We start from the raw sequence: 20,544 nt of genomic DNA, 5'->3' as shown, positions 1-20,544 counted from the left end.
GCAACTCTGACCCCAGCTGACACGAGAACGCAAATCCTGCGAGGGGGAAAGAGATTGCGCGTACTCATACCAGGCAAAGGAAATACATTTAAAGATAACTTCAATGTTCACTTGCAGTGCAGGACAGGAATCAGTGATCACTGGAAAAACTTATTTTCCATGCAGGAAAACAACTAAATCCAGTTTGATCAAGTAAAGGAACTTAAAATTCTGACGGTAGATATTTATCTCAAAAGTTTCCTCATGGAACTTTTTGGCTAGTTGTTCAATTTAACAATAAATTGATAAAGTCAACCGCTAACCTACCTTCAGTCCTTGTTGACGGATTTTCAGCTCTTTCATGCTCAAATATCCTTTTCGACTTAATATCTTGTCTAGTTTACCGTTTTCTCCATGAAACCATTCTTCAAACTCTTTTTGAAGCTTATAAAAGTCCCCAGGAGATTGGGTTTCTTTTGAGCCCACCTGCAAAGTCAAAAAAATATGTGAGCTAACAATCTGCTGTATTTAGTCTATATCCTGCTGACGTTGTACAATTTCCCAAATGAAAAAATCCTGTTCTGGGTTTCATACTTTCTTTGCAGTGCAATCTAAGTATTCAGAATAATCTGTTCCTTATCAAACAAAGAAGAAGAATATATAGAAAGTACATGTATAGCAGATAAAAACCAAAATAAAATAAAAAAAACATTTGATTGAGTTACCGTTCTGTCTTGACTGGGTCCATCCACAGAGTCCTGGCCTTTATGTTTCGACAGATCCTCAATCACAGTGGTCACTCGTACCCAAGACCCTGTCGCCCTGCCTGGACTTTCTCTATAAGTGCCACCTTCACCAGTCCATTGTTCATTAATTCCATGAACACCGATAATGTGCTTCCTTTTACTTCTGTTACCAGAAAGACCAGCTTTAAACTGTGTGCAGTTGGGTGCAGACGTCGGGTCACCTCTCCATTCACGATCTTCTTCACTTCCAATATGTCGAAATGTGACCTCCCGTCCATCCCCGAGGTCACTTCCTCGCTGGCGATTGGCGCCGTCATCATTATCGTTCTGTTCAACAACCTTGCCCGTTTTCGCAGTGTGCCATCCAGCAACACGAAACTCATTTCCTCCTCTGGGTCCCTCCGTATAATCGGCAGATCCTTGAACAGTCCTCTCTTGCGTGGACTTGTAAGTTGTTTCCACTCCTGCAAAACTCCCGCTGATCGCTTTACTTCTGTACTCTTCGCCTCTCAAATCCTCTTCCATCAAGAAACCTTCATTTTCACTGGCTCTGTAATGAGCAATTAATCTGAGAATACGAATGAAAGACAAAACAAAAAACATGAAATCGATAATCCACAAATACAGCTGCCTGTAGTATCTTTTTAGTATTTCTAAATTATAACTAAATCCAAAACATGTTCTTTGAAAGTAAAGATTAATTTTTTACTCGTATTAAACTAACTACCTTTTGGAATAATTTTTAAAAATATCAAGTTCTTGTGCGCATCAATTAAAAAACGAGGAATATAAATTAAATCCAAGAGACAGTAAAAAGGTTAAGATACCTGGTGAGATTCACACTCAGTGTTGGGAGGAAATCCCATGATTCCTTCAGACGCTCCAGGTCCCTGAGGATGTGCACTTGGCCCTCGGGAGAGGTTTTTGCCAGGACCATCTGCCCTTGGGCCTCAGTGTGGTGGAGTTGAATCTCTTTCGCAGGGAACTCAGTGAGTACTTTCTGCCGGAGATGACAACGCCAGCTTCAAAGGATCAGTCATTACTCCCTCACTGGCCAGCCTGCTGCAGCTAGCTTTAAAGCCTTCTTGATCAGAAACGTCATGTGCCTTACAGTTATTTTCCCACTTGTACGGTGGCAAGCATTCATAAGGCCTTGCTATACAGAATTAATTTTCTTTTACTAACTTTAAGACAACAATGCTTGTGTAATGACCCTTCAGCAAAATGATCCTGATATGCAAGGGATCATACGTTTACAAAAATCGTGAACTTCATGAAATTTGGGCAAAACAAATCACAGAAGTAACTGAACTTGAATTCACCAGTTATATTACTCGCATCGTAGGCTTACAATTCTACAAGTGTGCCAAGGTCAAACTACTGTTAGAAGTACAATCACAGCGTGCACAACGTGTTTAAGGACATGCAGACTGACCTTGGCCTCAGCTTGGCGGTTCTCAATACTCCACTCCCCTTTGGCGTTACAGTACGACTCCAGTTTCTGCTTGGTTATCATCAACCACTTCTCCAGGTTTAGTATACTCTCACGGAAATGCTCATGTTCAGCGATATTTTGGTCATTTGCCCAAAGAATTCCCTTAAAAATATATACATATGTACAGGTTAAGAAAGTGCATCCATACAAACCTCTGGACAACTTGGTGTTCCCCAATTTGCTAAATGTTGTAAATGAAACTGGTTATGTTTTATGCACCAAATCATACATTCCAGTAGACCCATGTATTTTTACAAGTTCTATAAAAAGGTAGTATTGTTAAAATAAAATATCAATCTGACACATCGTTCTTTCAGATATCCTGAGTTTATCCAGCCAAACCTGCAAATTAGTTATAACATTTTGGAAATCTCTTTACTGATTCTTACAACTTGAAGCTAGAAAATACCAGATGTTTGTCACATCTGTTTATTTGAGTGATATAGCTTCAGAATCAGTTAGTAAAATTAGCATGCAAACAACATTTATTATCCTAACAAGTTGCCACTTGGCTACATGCGCTGTGTAAAGTATGCAATTCAGTTTCATGTTTATTTGTCTTATTCGATCAATGTTACATTTTGAAAGGAAAGGTTGAGTAATCTCTGATTGTTCCTACCTTCAAAGATATAGAGAGAGATTTCCACTCAGCCTTCAACTGACTGAATTTATTCTTGTCGTCAGGGTTTGGGGAAACCAAAGTCCCGACTGCTTCGATGTGCGCCTCACATTCGTCCATTTCCTTCTGGATTACCTTTAAACATAATTCAATTGACGTTTCTCATCAGTTCTTCAAAACATCTTCTGCTTTAACTACATTTATTATACTCCACTGAACGTGAAGGATGATTTAATAAATAAACCACAAATAGTCTATGTTTCCAGTGAAGATCAGTTAAGATTCACCATGGTCTTTCAGATATCTTAAAATTGCACAAATAATAGGTCCCTCATACACGTGTGTAAAATGAGCATAACTGCAGTGCCGAAGACCCTCAGCTGTTCAAGCCACATGCTTCGTTTAGCTGTTCTGATCTATGGATCCTTAAGGTACGTGGACAACAACCGCATTTGTTGAAAAAGGAAACGCATCCAACAAAAAGGCAAGTTTGAAAGTCACATGTGAAAATCTAAAATTTAATATTTTGGGGATTTGAGTAAATGTATTTAACTGAACCTAAAAACAAGAAAAAATTGGCAGTACTCACCCGTAAGTGGTCACTTTTGCTTTTCTTGGCCAGTATGTCAGGCTGCAGGACATCTAGGGCAGCAAGCCTTCTTCTGATGTCAGCTAGCCTTCTCAGGATGGGCTCATAAGCATTATCAAAGTCTTTTGTTCTTGAGATTATACCCTGTGTGTATTAAGACAATAAAAACCATTCTTAATCACTTTTGTAAACACAATATACTGTCTGGCAATGTATTAATCTCCAGTCACAAAGTCGGTGTTTTTTTAATTCTTCTGAAGATAATTTACCAATGGCAAAATTCTTTGTTGTTTGGAAAAGGTAAATGTCAGGTAAAGGTAAAAGTCAAAGATAAAATGTATGCAGACAACAACAACCACCAAAAATAATGTCAGTTTTTGTGATCTACACTGCAGCTTCTAAGTACCATAAATATTTGTATTCCTTACATGTTTGAACACAAGAGGGCGCAGTTGGGGAAAATAATTAAAAATGTCATATATTCAGATGATCGTGACACTTCCTTTTAAAGTAAGTCTCTACAGGAGGGATGTCTGGATGCTGCACCGTACCTGCAGTTGATTCTTTCTCTGCACGAGTTTGCCGTGCAGGAGTTCCCTCTGTGAGATTGCAGCAGTGAGGTCCGATCGCAGGCTCTCGGCCTTCTCCTCGCCGAAGACACTGCTCAGCAAGTCCTGCTTGACATGCAAGTGACTCAGCCTCTCCTGTAGCTGGGAGCTTTGCAACAGCAACTTCTGAAGAGTTTGGAAAGCCACTGAGGTCAGCATCATGTTTGAATTGCTATGTTTTCTGTCATTTTCAGTAGACTAGCAGCTGAAGAGACTACAGAAAACAACGATTGATAAAATCAGACTGATCTGATTTATGAAATTTGAACCTACTGTGTTGTCCTGGTAAAATAAAATGTCTTAGTGGCTTAGATGTGATAAAACCAGTACAGTACAGTTTCACCCCAAAGATAAAAATACAAAAAATAGCTGAGATCAAGTTTCAAAACAAGCAAGACTGACACTCCGATGAACATTTACAAACAGCAGGGATATTGTTGTGTCTGAGAAAAGCTATTCATACTAAAGCAGGCAAGGCTGGGCATGCAAAATCAGAAGGAACAAAATATATTTTTAAAGATCACAAGCTAGTCTCAGTTTCTCATGCTAATTAGTTTCCTAACTGCTGGGATGTTTTTTTTAGAAGTCGTTCAAGGAAGCTGTATAAAATAGTTGCTGGATTAGCAGGAAAAAATACAAAACATTTTAGGCTTAGGTTTTTAGTTTTGTTTGATCTCAGAAAATGGACACATCTCTCTATCTGTTGGAATCCAATTATTTGTGCAATAGAGCATTCCATGGTACTGTATCATCACACACTATTACACAGCATGTTGTGTCTTTCAGGACTGTAGTGCATATGGGACTTTTTTACCTCAATACTCTGCAGTTGCAAACTGAGGACACAAAATTCAGTGTCTTCTGAGGACGAGTCTAAAATCTTGGAAGCCATCAGTTTCCAGTGATTGAACTCTCGGAGCGGATCCTGAAGAACCTGCCTCAGACCGGCCTCTGTCTCTGTTGACAACCTAAATGCCCTGCCTTTCACACTGCAAAAAAAAAAAAAAAAAAGTTTTTAAAAGGCTTTAGAAAGAGTGTAGACAAATCAACACGACTAAAGAAATAAACACAAGTTACCAGACTATAGTTACATTTCTGAAAACGTAATAAAAAATTGTTAAATTACAATAGCAACTGAATTATAAGCAGTCAATGATTAAAACATGATACAACAGGCAACTAAACAAAAACATCTGCCCACCTCTTATATTCTTTCTCCACTGCTACTACCTCTTCAGACAGGGGTTTGGCATCTTGGGAAAACTTAAACAGTTCCTTCAGCTGGGCCTTTAGCCTCTCAACACAGGACTCCTCAGTTGCCAGGGTCATTCTGGTGCTCTGGGAATTTGTTAATGATAAAGTGGAGTTTGAACTAATGTTATAGAACGCCTGGCATCATCTGCTGTATTTAGCATATTATTTGTACAATTTAATGAACAGACGGAGAGCCAAGATACTGATAATTTCATGCACATTTAGAAGAATAAGGGCTTACCGTTCTGGATCCACTACATAAGACTATAACAATTTTGATTGGGTATCGCATTTGAAGATCATATTAAGCACAACTGTAGGAATTTAACAGACCCTGTGTTTCGTGTAAAAATGTATACTTTCCCACACTAAATAAATGTATAGGATAGCACTAACACTTTTTTTGCCGTTTTTTTCCTCTTGTATTTCCTCATTTCCACATTTCTGTGAAATTTTCCCCGGAGGGTAAATTCCTTGTGGACTTTCAGGTGTTCATTGTAACAGTTTCACAGCAAAGATTAAATCCATGGAATGTGTTACATATGAAAAATAAGACAAAAAAGATATACATAAAAGCAGATAAAGATAAAACACTATAATCTGTACCGTATATTTCTTCCACATAGCCAGCATTTGCTCCTCGTTTCTTTCGCCATCTTTGATTTCCAGTTCTCCGTTAAGTTTCTGCAGCAGTTTCCTGAGTTTTGTAATGTCGCTTCTGAGCTGTCCAGCCCTGGCTGTGAATTCGGTCTTTGAGTTCAGCCTGTCCCACACAGTCCCCTGGTCCTGGGTACACCTTTGTCTCAGACTCTCCCAGGTCCGTCTCAGCTGCTCCACGTCCTCAGCAATCTTCTCAGCACCCAGAGGAGAAGTGCTGGCCTTCACTGTCTCAGCCAGCCCGTCTATGTGCTGTAACGTTTTCTCCTCACTGTTAACACTTTCGTAAAATTCCTAAAAAACAAATAATTAGTTAAATTAAATGATAGAAGTATCTACCCCACTCCATAACCCATTAGACTCTCCTCCTAGTTGGATGGATGTATCTCAGAGGTACAAAATGTGCACAAGAAAAACAAATAAAACAACAGCATATGAAAACAAACAAAAAACAAGAAAGAAAATATACTCTAGATAATCATACAGTCTTTAAAGTGGAATACCTGTAGTGTTTTGAGTTTATCTTCTGTGTCTTCAATTTCATGACAGCAGTTGAGTTCTTCAGCCTTGGAGTAAAGCCAAGCGTAGAATTCGTTTCTGTGACTTTGGTAAAGCTGATGCTCCTCAGCTACTTTTTGGAGTAAAGTCACTCTTTCCTAACAGAAAACAATCATTATGAAGAAAAGTAATGCTAAACTGAACCGAATTTTGAACTCTTTACATGTTATTATTAGTTTAATAAAAAGACAAGGATGCTCTCATAAAAAAAACATGATTTACGTTCCTTTTGTCCTAACACTATTTCAGAAAAAGGAATATTCCTTGTTAGTAAATGGGCTTAAAATAACACCAATAGATTAATCTTAGGAATGCCCACCTGAGCTTTAACACTGATCTCCTGGTATGTTGTCTTCAGGTTTTCTTGCACCTGCTCTCCTACGCTGGGGTCCTCGGTGCGGCTGTACAGGGAGGCTGCTTCATCGACCAGCCGACCCAAAAAGACGTTCTGGTTGTGGACATCACTCAGGAGGACACGGTGGTGATCCAGCTGCCAGAGTTTCTCTTTCACTCCCAGCTGCAACTCCAGATCGGGCTCCAGGGCCAGGCGCATCTTTCGCAGCCATATCTCAAACTCCTCGTAGGCCTTGAGATACTCACTCCAGTGCAGCCACACCCACTCGATACGGCTGCAAGGTCCCGAATGAAACGGGGTCAGATTTAAAATAAATAAATAGGCTCAGAAACACCTTTGCAAACAATTGCGTGGCTTGCGTGTTAAAGACACATCTCAGAGCCTTAACATTTTCACAGTTTCAGGAGTGTTATTTGCATTGTTGTTGGTTTCTTCATTATTTCTTTAGGTATACCTCAATGCTCTGCTTTGAAGTTGAAGAAAACTAAACTTTCTAGAGTAAGCATTCAATCACAGCATTGCTAATGATGAACACACTACACATTTTATTGTATTAGGAACCATCTACAAATATTTGTTTCGAGATTATTTGCTTCAAAAACATGTAGTTTGTCCACATGGAGGTTTCCAAGTTACAAAAATGCTTACGAGACATTTAACATTGCATTCTAAAGCAAGTACCAACAGCTCTACCTGTGACAGTGAACGATGTATGTGGATGTCTCCTCCCAGAGGTCTTTGACCCGTTTCAGCTTGGTGAGAGTCTCTTGTTTCGTCCCTTCATCACCGCTCTGCAGAAGAGCCTCTGCTGCCACCAGCACCACGTCCATCTTCATCCTACCTTCAGGCTCGGACTCATATATGCTCTATGATGCCAAATGCAAAACAAAACTGTATCAATTAATAAATTAGTAAATAAAAACAAATTTCAACACAAAGACAATTCCACATGCAACTGTTTTTTAACCAGACTCCCAAAATCCCCAAAACATCTAAGCAGATATTTTGGAGCTAATTCTTGTGCTGTCATGTATTTTCAAAAAGTAATGATAAGACATGGAGAAAAAGCAAAACTGGACATCACACAGCAAACAAACTCTGCTTTCATCTCACCTCGGTTTCTCGAAGCCTGGCCTCTAGAGCTGTCCTGGGGCCCTGCGTATTATCATTAACCTTCAGCCTCTCCTGGACAGCCTGCATCCAGGCCTGGGCGCTCTCCAGACTCTCCCCAAACTCATTTTGTTCCTGCTGGGTCATGGCAAAGGATGGAGCTGTAGAGGAAGACAGTCACACAGTCAGCCAACCTGCCATTTAATTCAGTATTATCACAGAAATAATCATTAGTATTTATAATTTAGCTTTTATTAAAATAATAGAGAATCATTTTCTTGATTCCTGCAGGACTTCATTGGGATTACAACAGGGGGTTAACTGCTGCATTTGTTTTTTCATTCAATTTAGATATTTGTACCCAGTGGCCTTACAAGTGAGGGAAAAAAGTATTTGATCCCCTGCTGATTTTGTACGTTTGCCCACTGACAAAGAAATGATCAGTCTATAATTTTAATGGTAGGTGTATTTTAACAGTGAGAGACAGAATAACAACAAAAAAATCCAGACAAATGCATTTCAAAAAAGTTATAAATTGATTTGCATGTTAATGAGGGAAATAAGTATTTGATCCCCTATCAATCAGCAAGATTTCTGGCTCCCAGGTGTCTTTTATACAGGTAACGAGCTGAGATTAGGAGCACTCTCTTAAAGGGGGTGCTCCTAATCTCAGCTCGTACCTGTATAAAAGACACCTGTCCACAGAAGCAATCAATCAATCAAATTCCAAATTCTCCACCATGACCAAGAACAAAGAGCTGTCCAAGGATGTCAGGGACAAGATTGTAGACATACACAAGGCTGGAATGGGCTACAAGACCATCGCCAAGCAGCTTGGTGAGAAGGTGACAACAGTTGGTGCGATTATTCGCAAATGGAAGAAACACAAAATAACTGTCAGTCTCCCTCGGTCTGGGGCTCCATGCAAGATCTCACCTCGTGGAGTTTCAATGATCATGAGAACGGTGAGGAATCAGCCCAGAACTACACGGGAGGATCTTGTTCATGATCTCAAGGCAGCTGGGACCATAGTCACCAAGAAAACAATTGGTAACACACTACGCCATGAAGGACTGAAACCCTGCAGCGACCGCAAGGTCCCCCTGCTCAAGAAAGCACATGTACAGGCCCGTCTGAAGTTTGCCAATGAACATTTGAATGATTCAGAGGAGAACTGGGTGAAAGTGTTGTGGTCAGATGAGACCAAAATCGAGCTCTGTCATCAAATCAACTAGCCGTGTTTGGAGGAGGAGGAATGCTGCCTATGACCCCAAGAACACCATCCCCACCGTCAAACATGGAGGTGGAAACATTATGCTTTGGGGGTGTTTTTCTGCTAAGGGGACAGGACAACTGCACCGCATCAAAGGGACGATGGACGGGGCCATGTACCGTCAAATCTTGGGTGAGAACCTCCTTCCCTCAGCCAGGGCATTGAAAATGGGTCGTGGATGGGTATTCCAGCATGACAATGACCCAAAACACACAGCCAAGGCAACAAAGGAGTGGCTCAAGAAGAAGCACATTAAGGTCCTGGAGTGGCCTAGCCAGTCTCAAGACCTTAATCCCATAGAAAATCTGTGGAGGGAGCTGAAGGTTCGAGTTGCCAAACGTCAGTCTCGAAACCTTAATGACTTGGAGAGGATCTGCAAAGAGGAGTGGGACAAAATCCCTCCTGAGATGTGTGCAAACCTTAATATCTCCACTGCCAAGCTCCTGTTCTGCAGGGATAATCCAGGACACATTCAAATCTAACAAAATGTCATCCTATTTAGAAGCAGTAGGTGGGAACTGCACAAAGAAACATTAAAACTTCTCCTTGGGAACAGCTCCTGCAGCTTACTAAAGAAACAAAGCTCATGCTGAGATTTATAATTAAACTGACAGAGGCTATTCGTTGATGGTTTAATAATTTAAAAGAAAGCTCTATAGTGCCTCCATGAATTTGCTGTATTATGTAACACAAGGGTAATTCTGTAGTAGTTAGTCCAAGGTAACAGTTATTATACCAATGGCAGGCTGCCATTTGGTCATAAGACTTTTGTGTGTGTGTGTAAATTGAGAGAGTAAGAGGGCACTGAAAGCCCGGAGGCAAAATTAAAGGGAAAGTTGGTTTACGGATTTTCATGTCGAGTAGTTTGGTTCGAAAGTGTTCAGAGGAGTGGTAATTGTGATAATCCCAAAAAGAATACTTATTTTATTTAGTGAAAATGTGTAAAGTGATGTATTGTAATTGGATCGGAAATTGCACATTTATTTTCGAGACACCTACCTAGAACTGAAAACTATGATCCTTTTGCCTCTTTTAAATGTTGAATTATGCCTTAAGATGTAGATCTAAAATACCAAGCTACTGCATGTTGGCTTCCTATATATAGGTATATATCATCTCCATATATATTTAGATCTGTGGAAATAGCATGTCAGGACTCAGGAAATAAGTAACACTAATGTCTTCACACTAGTAACATTAAAAAAAAAAAAAAAAACTTCAAACAGTCAATAGGAAGCATTAAAAAGGGTGTGTACAGAAAAAGGCTGTGACACATCCAATTCCCTCCGGCTCTAAGCATTGTACCCACAGTACAGAAGAGGAACAGCAAAAACGCACTTGGGGAACTACAAATTCCTGTTCATGAAAGCCAATGTTAAACAAATGAGAAGTTTATTAATCAAATAAATTAAAAAACAACAGGCAGATCAGCAATAACACCATTTTGCTGTCTGAAAGATACATCTATCCACGTCCACATGTGACAATCAGGCTTCGACCGCAGGCACTGTGCCACGAAACTGTCTGCAATCTTGAGTTTCAGTTACCCTTATAAAGCAGCATCATTATTAATGCCTGCTGATGATGAATAATCGGGTTTCAAATGCCAAAAGGAAGACTAGTGTGAGGCATTCTATGCATTTTACAGACATTTTTTTGCATGCCTGCAAAAGGAGGGGCAGATGTAAAACTGTTTTTGTAAAAAGATTGTCTCCTTCAGCCATCTCTGTCTGCCAGGCTCTCTGGAACAGAAACGCTTAAGGGCTTTCCCCCCCTTGAAGTCTTCATTCTGGTATGTCTTGAAAACTAAGAAAACAAAACACTAGACAACTGAACAGGTCAAAGTTTCAGTTTAGCCTGAAAACCGTGTCTGGAAAATAATCTGAAAGTGCTTATGCTTTATTATTTTTAAGAGGATTATTTTTCCCACTTAATTCAAACTCTTCATCAAGTACTGTTTGAAATACGTGAATGGAGGGTGGGGTTACAGCTTTGACTGTTCCAACTCTACTTTTGTATTTTTCATGTGGCCACGGATCCTCCAGTTCAATAAGCTATTATTTCTTGGCATAACCTATTATCCTATGGCACCTAAAGACCGGTCTCTGACTTCAAACTCATAGAACACTGGAACAATGAAAAGTATAACCTTAAATATTTTAAAATGAACCACGTGGCCCATACATGTACACAGTGAACACCACTACACAGTGAATTAAGGCTAAGTCTGCATTCATTTTCAATTGCTAAATGGAACAGGTGTTTATGATCGTTTGGGCTTCGTTGGAATTATTTGCATACAACCTACCAATCCTTTGCGTTTTCTTTTTGTTTACAGTCAATAGTGATCAGTCAAATGGTTTTGTATGATAATACAAGTTAAGATATCTATTTATTGAAATATCATGCATCCACCTAGCAACAACCCTATTCAAATGTATACTGGTGACTCATCTAAAATTAAACGTATCCTTTTGACTTATGTTATTTTAATTATAAGAAAACGGAATGAAATGACATGAGTTGTACTGTGTTCGGAGCATTATCGGATCCAAACAGAGCAAAGCTATATTCCCATACTAAACAAAGGTCTTAGCTTTATAATAACATATTTGTATGTTCTTTTTTTATTACACAAAATTCTGCACTGTTATTTATCTAAGTATCCGAGTAAGATTTGATCCACTTAATCCAGAAGGGTTTACCAACTGAATAGGCTCCTAAATGCATCCGTTTTATATCACAGATATTTGATCCCTGTTGGCTAAGGGTCAAAAACCACAAAGTGACCGATAATTAAATCAAATTGCTGAAAAGGGATGGATGAGCCCATTATTCTAATTAAAAAGTTGAATGCTCAGTGATTTCCAATAAAGTTGCTGTCTATCTGCATGTGTGTCAAAACATCTATTGTTGAAATGGTTGCAGAACGTCATGTAAGAAAAGGTTTTTTTTTATTAAATAGAAATAAGCAAAAACAGTTTCCTCTTGAAGTGCAGTATTATGCAGTGTACTTGCAGGCATGGTGAAACCCTGGGACTCAACTTCACTTCAATACTGTGTGGTTTTAAATAAGAAACAGATTGCATATTTTCATCAGTATGGTTTAGTAAACACACACAAACACTGTACCATTAACTGCACATTTCAGTAGTGTGCTGGGCCCTGATCGCATTAATCACTTTCCTGTGTGACTCATTCCTACCAGCCATTTTCATTTTCCATGGTAACCAGCCAAAGGAGTTGTCTTTTACAGATGTTTTAAGCATTTTGGTTTACCAAGTACAGAGAAAACAAAAAGTAAACATTGCATAAAGAAAGTCCACTATTAGATCACATTTCACTAGATCTAGGCTTAGTCTACACCGTGTCTTCATGAGCCATGTCACAGAAAACATGTTTCCATATCCTGCATGATTTTAAAGTAACATAAGCATTTCATATTTTGAGATTGTGAGCATGCTAACTTTACTTATTTATAGTGACAAAAATACAGTAGTCTAAAATAAATACAAAGTAGGCAATAAATTATAACAAAACCAGTTTGCCCCAACCAATTCAATCAAATGCACAAATATCAAGAGGACACTTTATCAATTGACGATAAGAGAAGTGTAGTTTAATTCTAGATGTGGTACAAAACATGCAAAGTTAAAACATATAATTATGATATCCCACATGCCCATCAATGATTCACTGCATGCCAACTTCAGTGCATTACAGGAATTTACCCGTCACAGAGAAGTATGCACTTTAATAAAACCTAATTTTTGTATAATACCAATAGTGTGTAAACGTTAAAAATTGTGTCGCAATTTAGATCCAGACCTGCTGTGAAGTTTCCACATGACAATAAATGATAAAGTCAGAATAGCCGTCAGCTCAAGCCTGCACTATGCGGTATGAAAGTTAGGGGGAAAACCCACCTGAAACTATAGCTATGAAGTGTGTTTATTAAATGCATAATCAACGGTGTGCGTATAAATACATGCCGAGTGGATTATTAAGGTTTTATTAGTTATAATAGTGTAGTTGCGGACAGTAATTTCCCATCGTCCTTCCCTGCCATCTGTTCGTGTTATTGATAGACCTTCACAAACCGCACAGGCTGCAGCCGAAATAACTCGCACGCCTCCTCAAAGGCCCTCAAAAACACATTTACCGTCTCTGAAGTGCACTCGTTTTTACTGAAGTCGAAAGTATATATTTAGTACGGTCTTGTAAACCTTGCGTGTGTCCACAGATAACCTGCGCGATTCAATGAAAATGCAAGGGACGCACAAAACGCTTAAGCCGCGGCGGATTTAAATGCAGATTAAGTTGCACAGGCGTTTCTGGTTGCTGCGATTAGGCTATACATGCGCAACTAGCCTCCAAAGCGCTTTACGGGACAGTAGTAAAGTGGATACAAGAGACCTTCACTTACCATTACCTGGACATGGAGAATGTGCTGGATTTCTGACGTCTCCCAAACCGAAAATAACGTCCTGGCGCGTTTCTTCACAACTCCGTGTGGCGCAGGGCAGGAAGTGAAACAGTGGCCTCCCCCGAGTGCATCTGGAAATGCACCACAGCCCGGGCTCTGTACCAGGCAAGATGACACCCCCCCAGAGCAACTGATCGACATGGTGTTCACAAACATGCACAACTAAACTTGCTTTTCAGCTGTGGACATGCTTTGATTAGGGCAAACCCAATAATACAAGTGGAGGCCCATCTACAGACCGTACACGCACCGAAATACTAAGTTACACCATGTCTTCCGTGCCGCGCAATACTGTAAAGCACAGACTCGCTGTCCCCTGCAACCGCAATGCATTACAGAAACCAACAGGACAGACCGCGTTCAGATAAATCAGGGTTTACACAACTTCAAATTTAGGTCCACTCCATCATAAAGGCACATTGCACTTTAGGTCATTATTTCTACACTAAACCATCCACATCAACCCCCGATTAAAGATCATTTGAGGATCACAATTGTCCCACCTCCGTCTTGCATGGCCCAGAAGAGACACTGAATCGGCAGTAGAAATAACCAGAACAGGACAAAAAATATATACATTTTAAAAGGCATTTATTAATACACAAGTCCTTAAAAATAAAAGACGTCCTCTTGTGATGGTCATGCACACCACGGCTGCAGTTATCCAGCCCGAGGGATCTACAGGTGCTCCGCCTGTTAAAGACAACGTTGACATAATACAGTTAGTCACATTACGAATCACTCGCTTCATTATATACCCGATTCTGACATCCAGCAATTGCGTTTCTTGCACCTCTCGGTTAGGCAACACACACAATATAGTATGGCAGTTTCAAGTGCTTGGTAAAAGACTACTCCTTTCACCAAACAATATCTCCCTGCCAGTGGATATTTTTCTGCCTGTTTGAAGATTGATGACGGAACGGGCGCATCCGACACCGCCGTGCAAACAGGGCTGGCTGTGGGAGGAACATCGCACGCCGAGCCGCCGGCCCTTGAGCGCTCACGCCTAAGCTTCCTCCCTTTGCTCTGTGCAGTCCATGTGCGCCCCAAGGACACACACACACCGGGGGCGACTGCAGGACTGCAACGGGGAACCGTGGAGAAAGCATGGAGTCCACAACGACAACCACAGCCAAAACAATGCAGGCGATTTTATAGATGCATGCATTGGGCAAACAAACATGCATATACAACCTATTTTAATGTATAAGCAAGTACGTCTAGAATTATGGTGTATCCAGTAAAACACAACATCTATTCAACTGAATTCTAGGACATGAATCCACGCGTTAATAGCAAATCATGCTTACCTGGACGATATGTGCATTAGAAACGGCAACCAACTTCATTTTAAATACTGCTGACTCAAGATACTTCCTGGAGTTTACCCGGAAGTACTTCCCCAGTAACTTTTATCCTGATGTATTTTTTGTTTTCTTCATTTGCAGTTATACACGTCATTAAAAAAAATGACATTCGTTTAGTGACCACGTAAAAAAACATCACATTAATAATAATTGATTACACGCGAAACTCCCGCCCCCTTGTTAAACAATAGTGATGGACAACCACATTATCCAATCGCACTGCAGGGAGACCCTGGCGAGCCCGTCGGCGTCACATGTGGGTCATTCCGCTCTTGTGATTCGCTGCGAACACCTCCGGCGTCGATAAGATTCGTGTAACTGCGCGCAGGTATCTCTGCTTATTTGAGGAGCCCTGACTAAACAAACAAACAAGGAAGTCCATCTGAAAATGAACAACCTAATGAAGTTATCGGGGCGGTGTTTGCTCTCGGGGGCAAGGCTGTTGCGGCCGACTGCAGCTTCAGATAGGCTTGTTTCGCTGTCGGTGGCCCGTCTCCTGAGTGCCGAGGCAGGACAGACGGACTTGTCCCAGCTGGTGAAGAAGGACAAGGTGGTGGTGTTCATCAAGGGCACCCCGGCTCAGCCCATGTGTGGCTTCAGCAATGCCGTGGTGCAGATCCTACGCATGCACGGGGTGGACGAGTACGCGTCTTACAACGTGCTGGAGGACCAGGAACTGAGACAAGGTCAGCAGCTGCTAATGTCGCAAACTACCAATTCTGCATTTTCCTTTAATATGTTTTGTAGGCGCATTAATAACTATGTATGTTTGTATGCATGCATGCATGTGTTATACTAATAAATACATTCATCAGGCGCTCTGGTTGCCTTATAAAGCATCTGGCAAATTCAGCTTCACTGACATTAAGACCTACGCCAGTAAAGCCGATACAAGGGAATGGCAGTGGGAACAGTAAACTACATCTATTGCAGCAGGTTTTGATTCAGTGTTAGGATTGTTTTTTGTTTATTTGTAGCTTTTTCACTCCTATTGCATTAAGAGCAGCTACTGCATAGGCGTTTCCTATATTGCAATATGATGAAGGTCGTGAGGTCTCTGCAGTGGACAGTAACACAACTTGTTACACTTTCCACTGTGTGCTAATGCTATTATTGTTACATTAGAGCTGCGTGCTTTACAAGACGGGCCAATGCACCTCGCCTCCTGTTAAAAATTAAAATTAAACGTTAAAGCTAGTCGTGTGTCATCTGTTGATACCCATGGCAGGAAAGTCTTCTGGACTGGCAGATAAGTACACCCCTCCTTGCTTTTGACAGCAGTATCTTCCAACTGAAGATTACTGGGATGCCAAGAGAAGCCACTGTAACTCTGCACTGTAGTAAAACCTAACTTCCTTTTAAACTTAACATTTTATTTCTGTTTGAAATAATGTGTCATGGTTTGCAATGCGAATTCAAACTGAATTTGAAACGTGTGTTTATATCCATTTGAACATCATTTTCTGTATTTTGGGGGGGAAATATTAGCATGTTGCCAGTTGAAGTAGGATATGCATAATTTGTTTAATATTTTTTGCTAGCTGTTGTAGGGATATGATTTTTTATTGGGGAATTCTTGTTACTTATCCAGACTTTTCCTGTTCTTTGTGTTCTGTCAGGAGTAAAGAGCTTCTCCAACTGGCCGACCATCCCTCAGGTGTTCTTCAATGGAGAGTTTGTTGGGGGCTGCGATATCCTGCTTCAGATGCACCAGAATGGGGATCTAGTGGAAGAACTACAGAAATTGGGAATCCGTTCAGCTCTTTTAGATGAACAGGCTGATGAGAAAAAAAAGTAGTGTTAATGGTGCCGGGCATGGGGAGGGTGTGGCTGGGAGTGACCATAACAATACTTTCCTCTAAGTATCTCTGTTGGAGTGCTGATATATTGAGAGATTTTGTTTCCAGTAGAACCACACCAAACCTGCTGAAGTGCAAACTTGTTAAACAATACTGGAAATTGATGTCAAGTTACCAAAGTACTGTGTACAAGCAGTCCTTTCTTTCTACAAAAAGCAGATCTCCTGCATGTTTTTGTACTACAGACTTTGTGCTGGTTCTGAAAAGCTGGTTTAGTGCACTGTGTATGGACAATATAGTATAAATGTCAGATTATATCTTGCAGAATATATTTCAAAATAAAAAAAAATAGTGTATACATGGAAACTTTATATTAATATTAAATGTTTTTAATGCATTTATTGTGCTACACATATTTTGTCCTGAATGATGTTGGTGCATAAAATGTACTTGGAAAACTGACACATGGCAGCATTTGTCATTCTGAATGGGTGTAAATAAAGTTTGTCACGAATGTATTTTCCATTTTAACTATAACATTGCGTATAATAAGACTAATAACACTAGTACGAAATATATTTTGACATCATGTGTGAGATGCTAGTAGCCTGATCCATTTTCATAATATTTACAGTTTAAAATGTTTCTAATGTTGTCACTCTAGTATTTTGTTACTATTTCCCCAAAAGCCATCTCTGCATTGTCACAGTCTGCTAATCTGAAAGAAAGGTAAAGATCAGTGCTTGGGCAGAATGATTAACCTGAGACTACGCATCCGACAGCAGACAGCGTTCAAAAAGCAAACCATGCTGTTTGAGTCTGAGCAGTGTGGTGGGCGACCCTCTTATATGTGGCTGTGTTTCTATAAATATAGTACATGCAGGGGGACATCTGGTGGGTAGCATGTAACATTACAAGTTTTGAGTCTAAAGGCACCGAGAGTATGATTTAAAAAATAATCTGAAGAGCTATTTGTTGCCTAAATACACAACAAAGAACGGATCTGTGGATCTAATGCATTAGTTAAAACTTGTGTAATCAGCATGTAAAGCATATTATCCGATAGTTCGTCATTATTTAAAGAGGATGGAAACCAGACACAGTAGAGGAGGTTGTCTTCAAATGCATCTTGTTACATTTTATATTATTATTGGCTGCAGTCTTTCTTAAAAGAAGTGGTGAGGATAGGTAAAAAGGTTTTATATAAGCTGCGACTGGAGTTCAAATGAGACTTGCAAAACACACCCCGATATTTGCCACAAATCTGAGGCTATGACAATTCTGAATAGCAGGTATCAGGTAACTTGGTAAAAACACAACCCTCATCATGGAAATCTTATCTAATTCTAGACTGTACCCTCATTTTAATTGTAGTATAAAATGTCACTTACATAGTCTAAATATTACTGTAAAACCACTTCAATACAACCTTATCTCCCTTATCTTCCAAGCAGTGTTCCAGCGTTGATGTTTCTGAACTATGCGAGCTCTGCTGATAAAGTTGGTGTCGTGCTGCCACTATGCCTCTTCTTATCAAATATATCAGATGTGTGACTTATAGTGATCATATTTAAAAAATATATAAAGGTATTTGAATTATCATTCCATATTAGTAAAGTGGGCTATTAATTTTCCATTGTAAAGCCCCTGTGATCAAGGTATCTCTGAACTGTTAGTGCAGTTGTTCCTGGAAAACATAATCATGCACAAGGACTAACACGGACGCATTTCCAGCAGAATAACTTGTGATCTCTGACAGTAGTAAAATGGTTAATTAACCGAACCAGCAGGAAAGCATGAAATCACTAAGCAATATATAGACTGGTTGTTCAGATGTAGAAATGTCAATGACAAATACTGGATTGCTAAGAGGTTTTTATAAGGCAGCTGAAATTAACCATATGCAAACAAAAAAAGCTTTGTATGTTTACATGGTAATTTTTAAAGTAATAATATTAGGGGTTACTTTCCTTGACTGAACATTTGTTAGTCTGCATTTATTTTAATTCAGTGTTTCAGTTTAGTAGCAATATCATTTTTCTTCTGAAATATCAAGACAACTTTCTGCATCAAAAAGTAACTGTCTATAAACAGCATTATATAGTTTTGAAAGTTGCACCTGTTATCTGTTTGGGTTTTTGTAGTTTAGCAGTATTTAACTAGTAACAAATATTGACAAATTGGTTGAATTTTTAATAATAATTATTGAATACAAAATACTTATGGGTGCATTCTTTAACTGTTGCACAGTACTGTTAATATCTGGTGCAGCTTCAGCCTGCATTACAATATACTTAAGGAGCTTGATATTATTTATATATAGTTAAGAAATAAATACAACTAACTTTACTGACTACTGTTGCTAGTTTTGATGTATGTACTGCACCAGCAGAAGTGTCAGAACCATTTTTGCAGACAGCCACTCTTAATTGTTCACAACCTTTCCATCAACAATTTAGTAAAATTTAATATATATATATATATTTAATGAACTGAACACCTTAAGTGGTGTGTCTTTGATGAAGTACATTTTCTGAGTGCCTCATTACATAATATAGTATTAATTGGTGGTGGGTTACTCTAATTGCTAGTCTGAATACTTTTCCTTTTTAACAATTAATTAATTGGCATCTAGTGTATTCTAAATTGATTTACATTGATGTAAGCTGTTGTATAGGGTTTCATATTCATCCTATTAATTAAAACACTTTGATATTTTTTTTAAACTGAAAGAACTTCAGTGTAATCATTTTTAATTATTTATTTTCATGTATCTGATGGTTTAATAATTAATCTGATGATTAATAATTTAACACATATATATACCCCCCCCACACTTTAGGTTATTGGTTAAGATTCTTATGAAGTGATCTGCATGAATGGTTAACCAACCAGATAATGTTTATTTCCAATTTGATGTTAATGTTGTAACTAAAGTCTATATAAGAACATAAGAAAGTATACAAACGAGGCTATTCAACCCATCATGCTCGTTTGGTGCCTAGTGCAACTAGTACACATGCAGTTTAATTGCATAGTAATTAAAACTGATGATTTAAATAGTTGTCTCGAGTGGTCGAAATGACATGGTTGTAAGCCAGTGATGTGGAACACTATGTTCATCACTTCATCCGTCCTTTCAGTAGCAGTGAAGGGTAGAGAGTTTGCATGTAGATCATCTTATAATCATTGGACGAGACTGCATGAACATCTGGACTGTCTCTAAATTTAGGCATGACTTTCAAAATAGTATATTAATCATTGCAAAGGCTCTTCTTGTATATCAAGTCATATGAAAAAACCCAAATGGAATTGAATCAACTGTATTGCATCTCAGCAGAGTACACAATTTAAGCACAACATTAAGGTAGTTTGTATGAAATATTCAAATTAATAACTGCATTTTAAAATTGAATTTCATACTTTCTCGACTTAATAGGCATTGAGCTGCTAAATGTGCCTTAAAATCAGATTCAGGATTTTGTTAAGACTGGAGGTAAGTGTCAGTTTTGCATGTTTGACACTTTGTGTGCCTGACCGCCTTAAAATTATGTTTAGCTTGATTAGTGTCCAATACCTCTCAGTTGGGCCTTGGTCAGTAGGGGCTGCTGTAGATCTCTTGAAAGAAAGTTGCTATGCTGTTTTC

At 39.2% G+C, this 20,544-nt stretch overlaps 2 protein-coding genes, 1 long non-coding RNA gene and 1 other non-coding gene across 6 annotated transcripts in view; 1 reads left to right on the top strand and 3 right to left on the bottom strand.

Annotated features, from left to right (window-relative positions):
* The window catches only part of syne3 (spectrin repeat containing, nuclear envelope family member 3), a 19,589-nt gene extending 5,839 nt beyond the window's left edge, over positions 1-13,750 (bottom strand). Inside the window, exons 1-16 of one of the 2 annotated variants that reach the window (XM_066695013.1) lie at positions 13,670-13,750; positions 7,974-8,131; positions 7,554-7,726; positions 6,825-7,134; positions 6,451-6,603; positions 5,897-6,241; positions 5,238-5,374; positions 4,851-5,025; positions 3,980-4,162; positions 3,429-3,572; positions 2,840-2,974; positions 2,161-2,322; positions 1,553-1,725; positions 705-1,293; positions 307-465; positions 1-36 (exon numbers count right to left, since the gene is read on the bottom strand). The exon at positions 1-36 is cut by the window's left edge and continues 135 nt beyond it. In XM_066695013.1, the coding sequence (XP_066551110.1) occupies positions 1-36; positions 307-465; positions 705-1,293; positions 1,553-1,725; positions 2,161-2,322; positions 2,840-2,974; positions 3,429-3,572; positions 3,980-4,162; positions 4,851-5,025; positions 5,238-5,374; positions 5,897-6,241; positions 6,451-6,603; positions 6,825-7,134; positions 7,554-7,726; positions 7,974-8,117 (3,018 nt within the window). In that variant the 5' untranslated portion in view covers positions 8,118-8,131; positions 13,670-13,750. The remainder of the gene's footprint in view (positions 37-306; positions 466-704; positions 1,294-1,552; positions 1,726-2,160; positions 2,323-2,839; positions 2,975-3,428; positions 3,573-3,979; positions 4,163-4,850; positions 5,026-5,237; positions 5,375-5,896; positions 6,242-6,450; positions 6,604-6,824; positions 7,135-7,553; positions 7,727-7,973; positions 8,132-13,669) is intronic. The other variant, XM_066695014.1, reaches the window with a different exon arrangement.
* Positions 13,751-14,303: 553 nt separating this feature from the next.
* Positions 14,304-15,314, bottom strand: LOC136717396 (uncharacterized). The gene is made up of 2 exons (XR_010805223.1): positions 15,043-15,314; positions 14,304-14,422 (listed from the first exon to the last, which is right to left on the bottom strand). It is a non-coding gene; the product is annotated as an uncharacterized LOC136717396 (long non-coding RNA).
* On the bottom strand, positions 14,549-14,820 carry LOC136717463 (small Cajal body-specific RNA 13). The gene has a single exon (XR_010805227.1).
* Positions 15,315-15,367: 53 nt separating the features above from the next.
* glrx5 (glutaredoxin 5 homolog (S. cerevisiae)) lies at positions 15,368-17,416 on the top strand. Of its 2 annotated transcripts, XM_066695012.1 has the most exons (3): positions 15,368-15,552; positions 15,583-15,785; positions 16,719-17,416. In XM_066695012.1, the coding sequence occupies exons 1-3, from the start codon at positions 15,488-15,490 to the stop codon at positions 16,895-16,897; spliced, it is 447 nt and encodes a 148-aa protein (XP_066551109.1). In that variant the 5' UTR covers positions 15,368-15,487; the 3' UTR covers positions 16,898-17,416. The 2 variants fall into 2 exon arrangements, with proteins under 2 accessions (XP_066551109.1, XP_066551108.1); XM_066695011.1 differs by having other exon boundaries at positions 15,368-15,785.
* Positions 17,417-20,544: the final 3,128 nt, after the last annotated feature.

This window comes from Amia ocellicauda, chromosome 21 (genome assembly GCF_036373705.1).
Source record: "Amia ocellicauda isolate fAmiCal2 chromosome 21, fAmiCal2.hap1, whole genome shotgun sequence".
Lineage (NCBI taxonomy): Eukaryota > Metazoa > Chordata > Actinopteri > Amiiformes > Amiidae > Amia > Amia ocellicauda.
The sequence above is the reverse complement of the archived record's forward strand: the minus strand, read 5'-3'. Positions and strand labels throughout refer to the sequence as shown.

Excerpts from the sequence above, each read along its gene's own strand:
- glrx5 (XM_066695011.1), top strand. The coding sequence starts at position 15,488 with ATGAACAACCTAATGAAGTTATCGGGGCGGTGTTTGCTCTCGGGGGCA. Across the intron at positions 15,786-16,718 it reads GGACCAGGAACTGAGACAAG|GAGTAAAGAGCTTCTCCAAC; the intron begins GTCAGCAGCTGC and ends GTGTTCTGTCAG.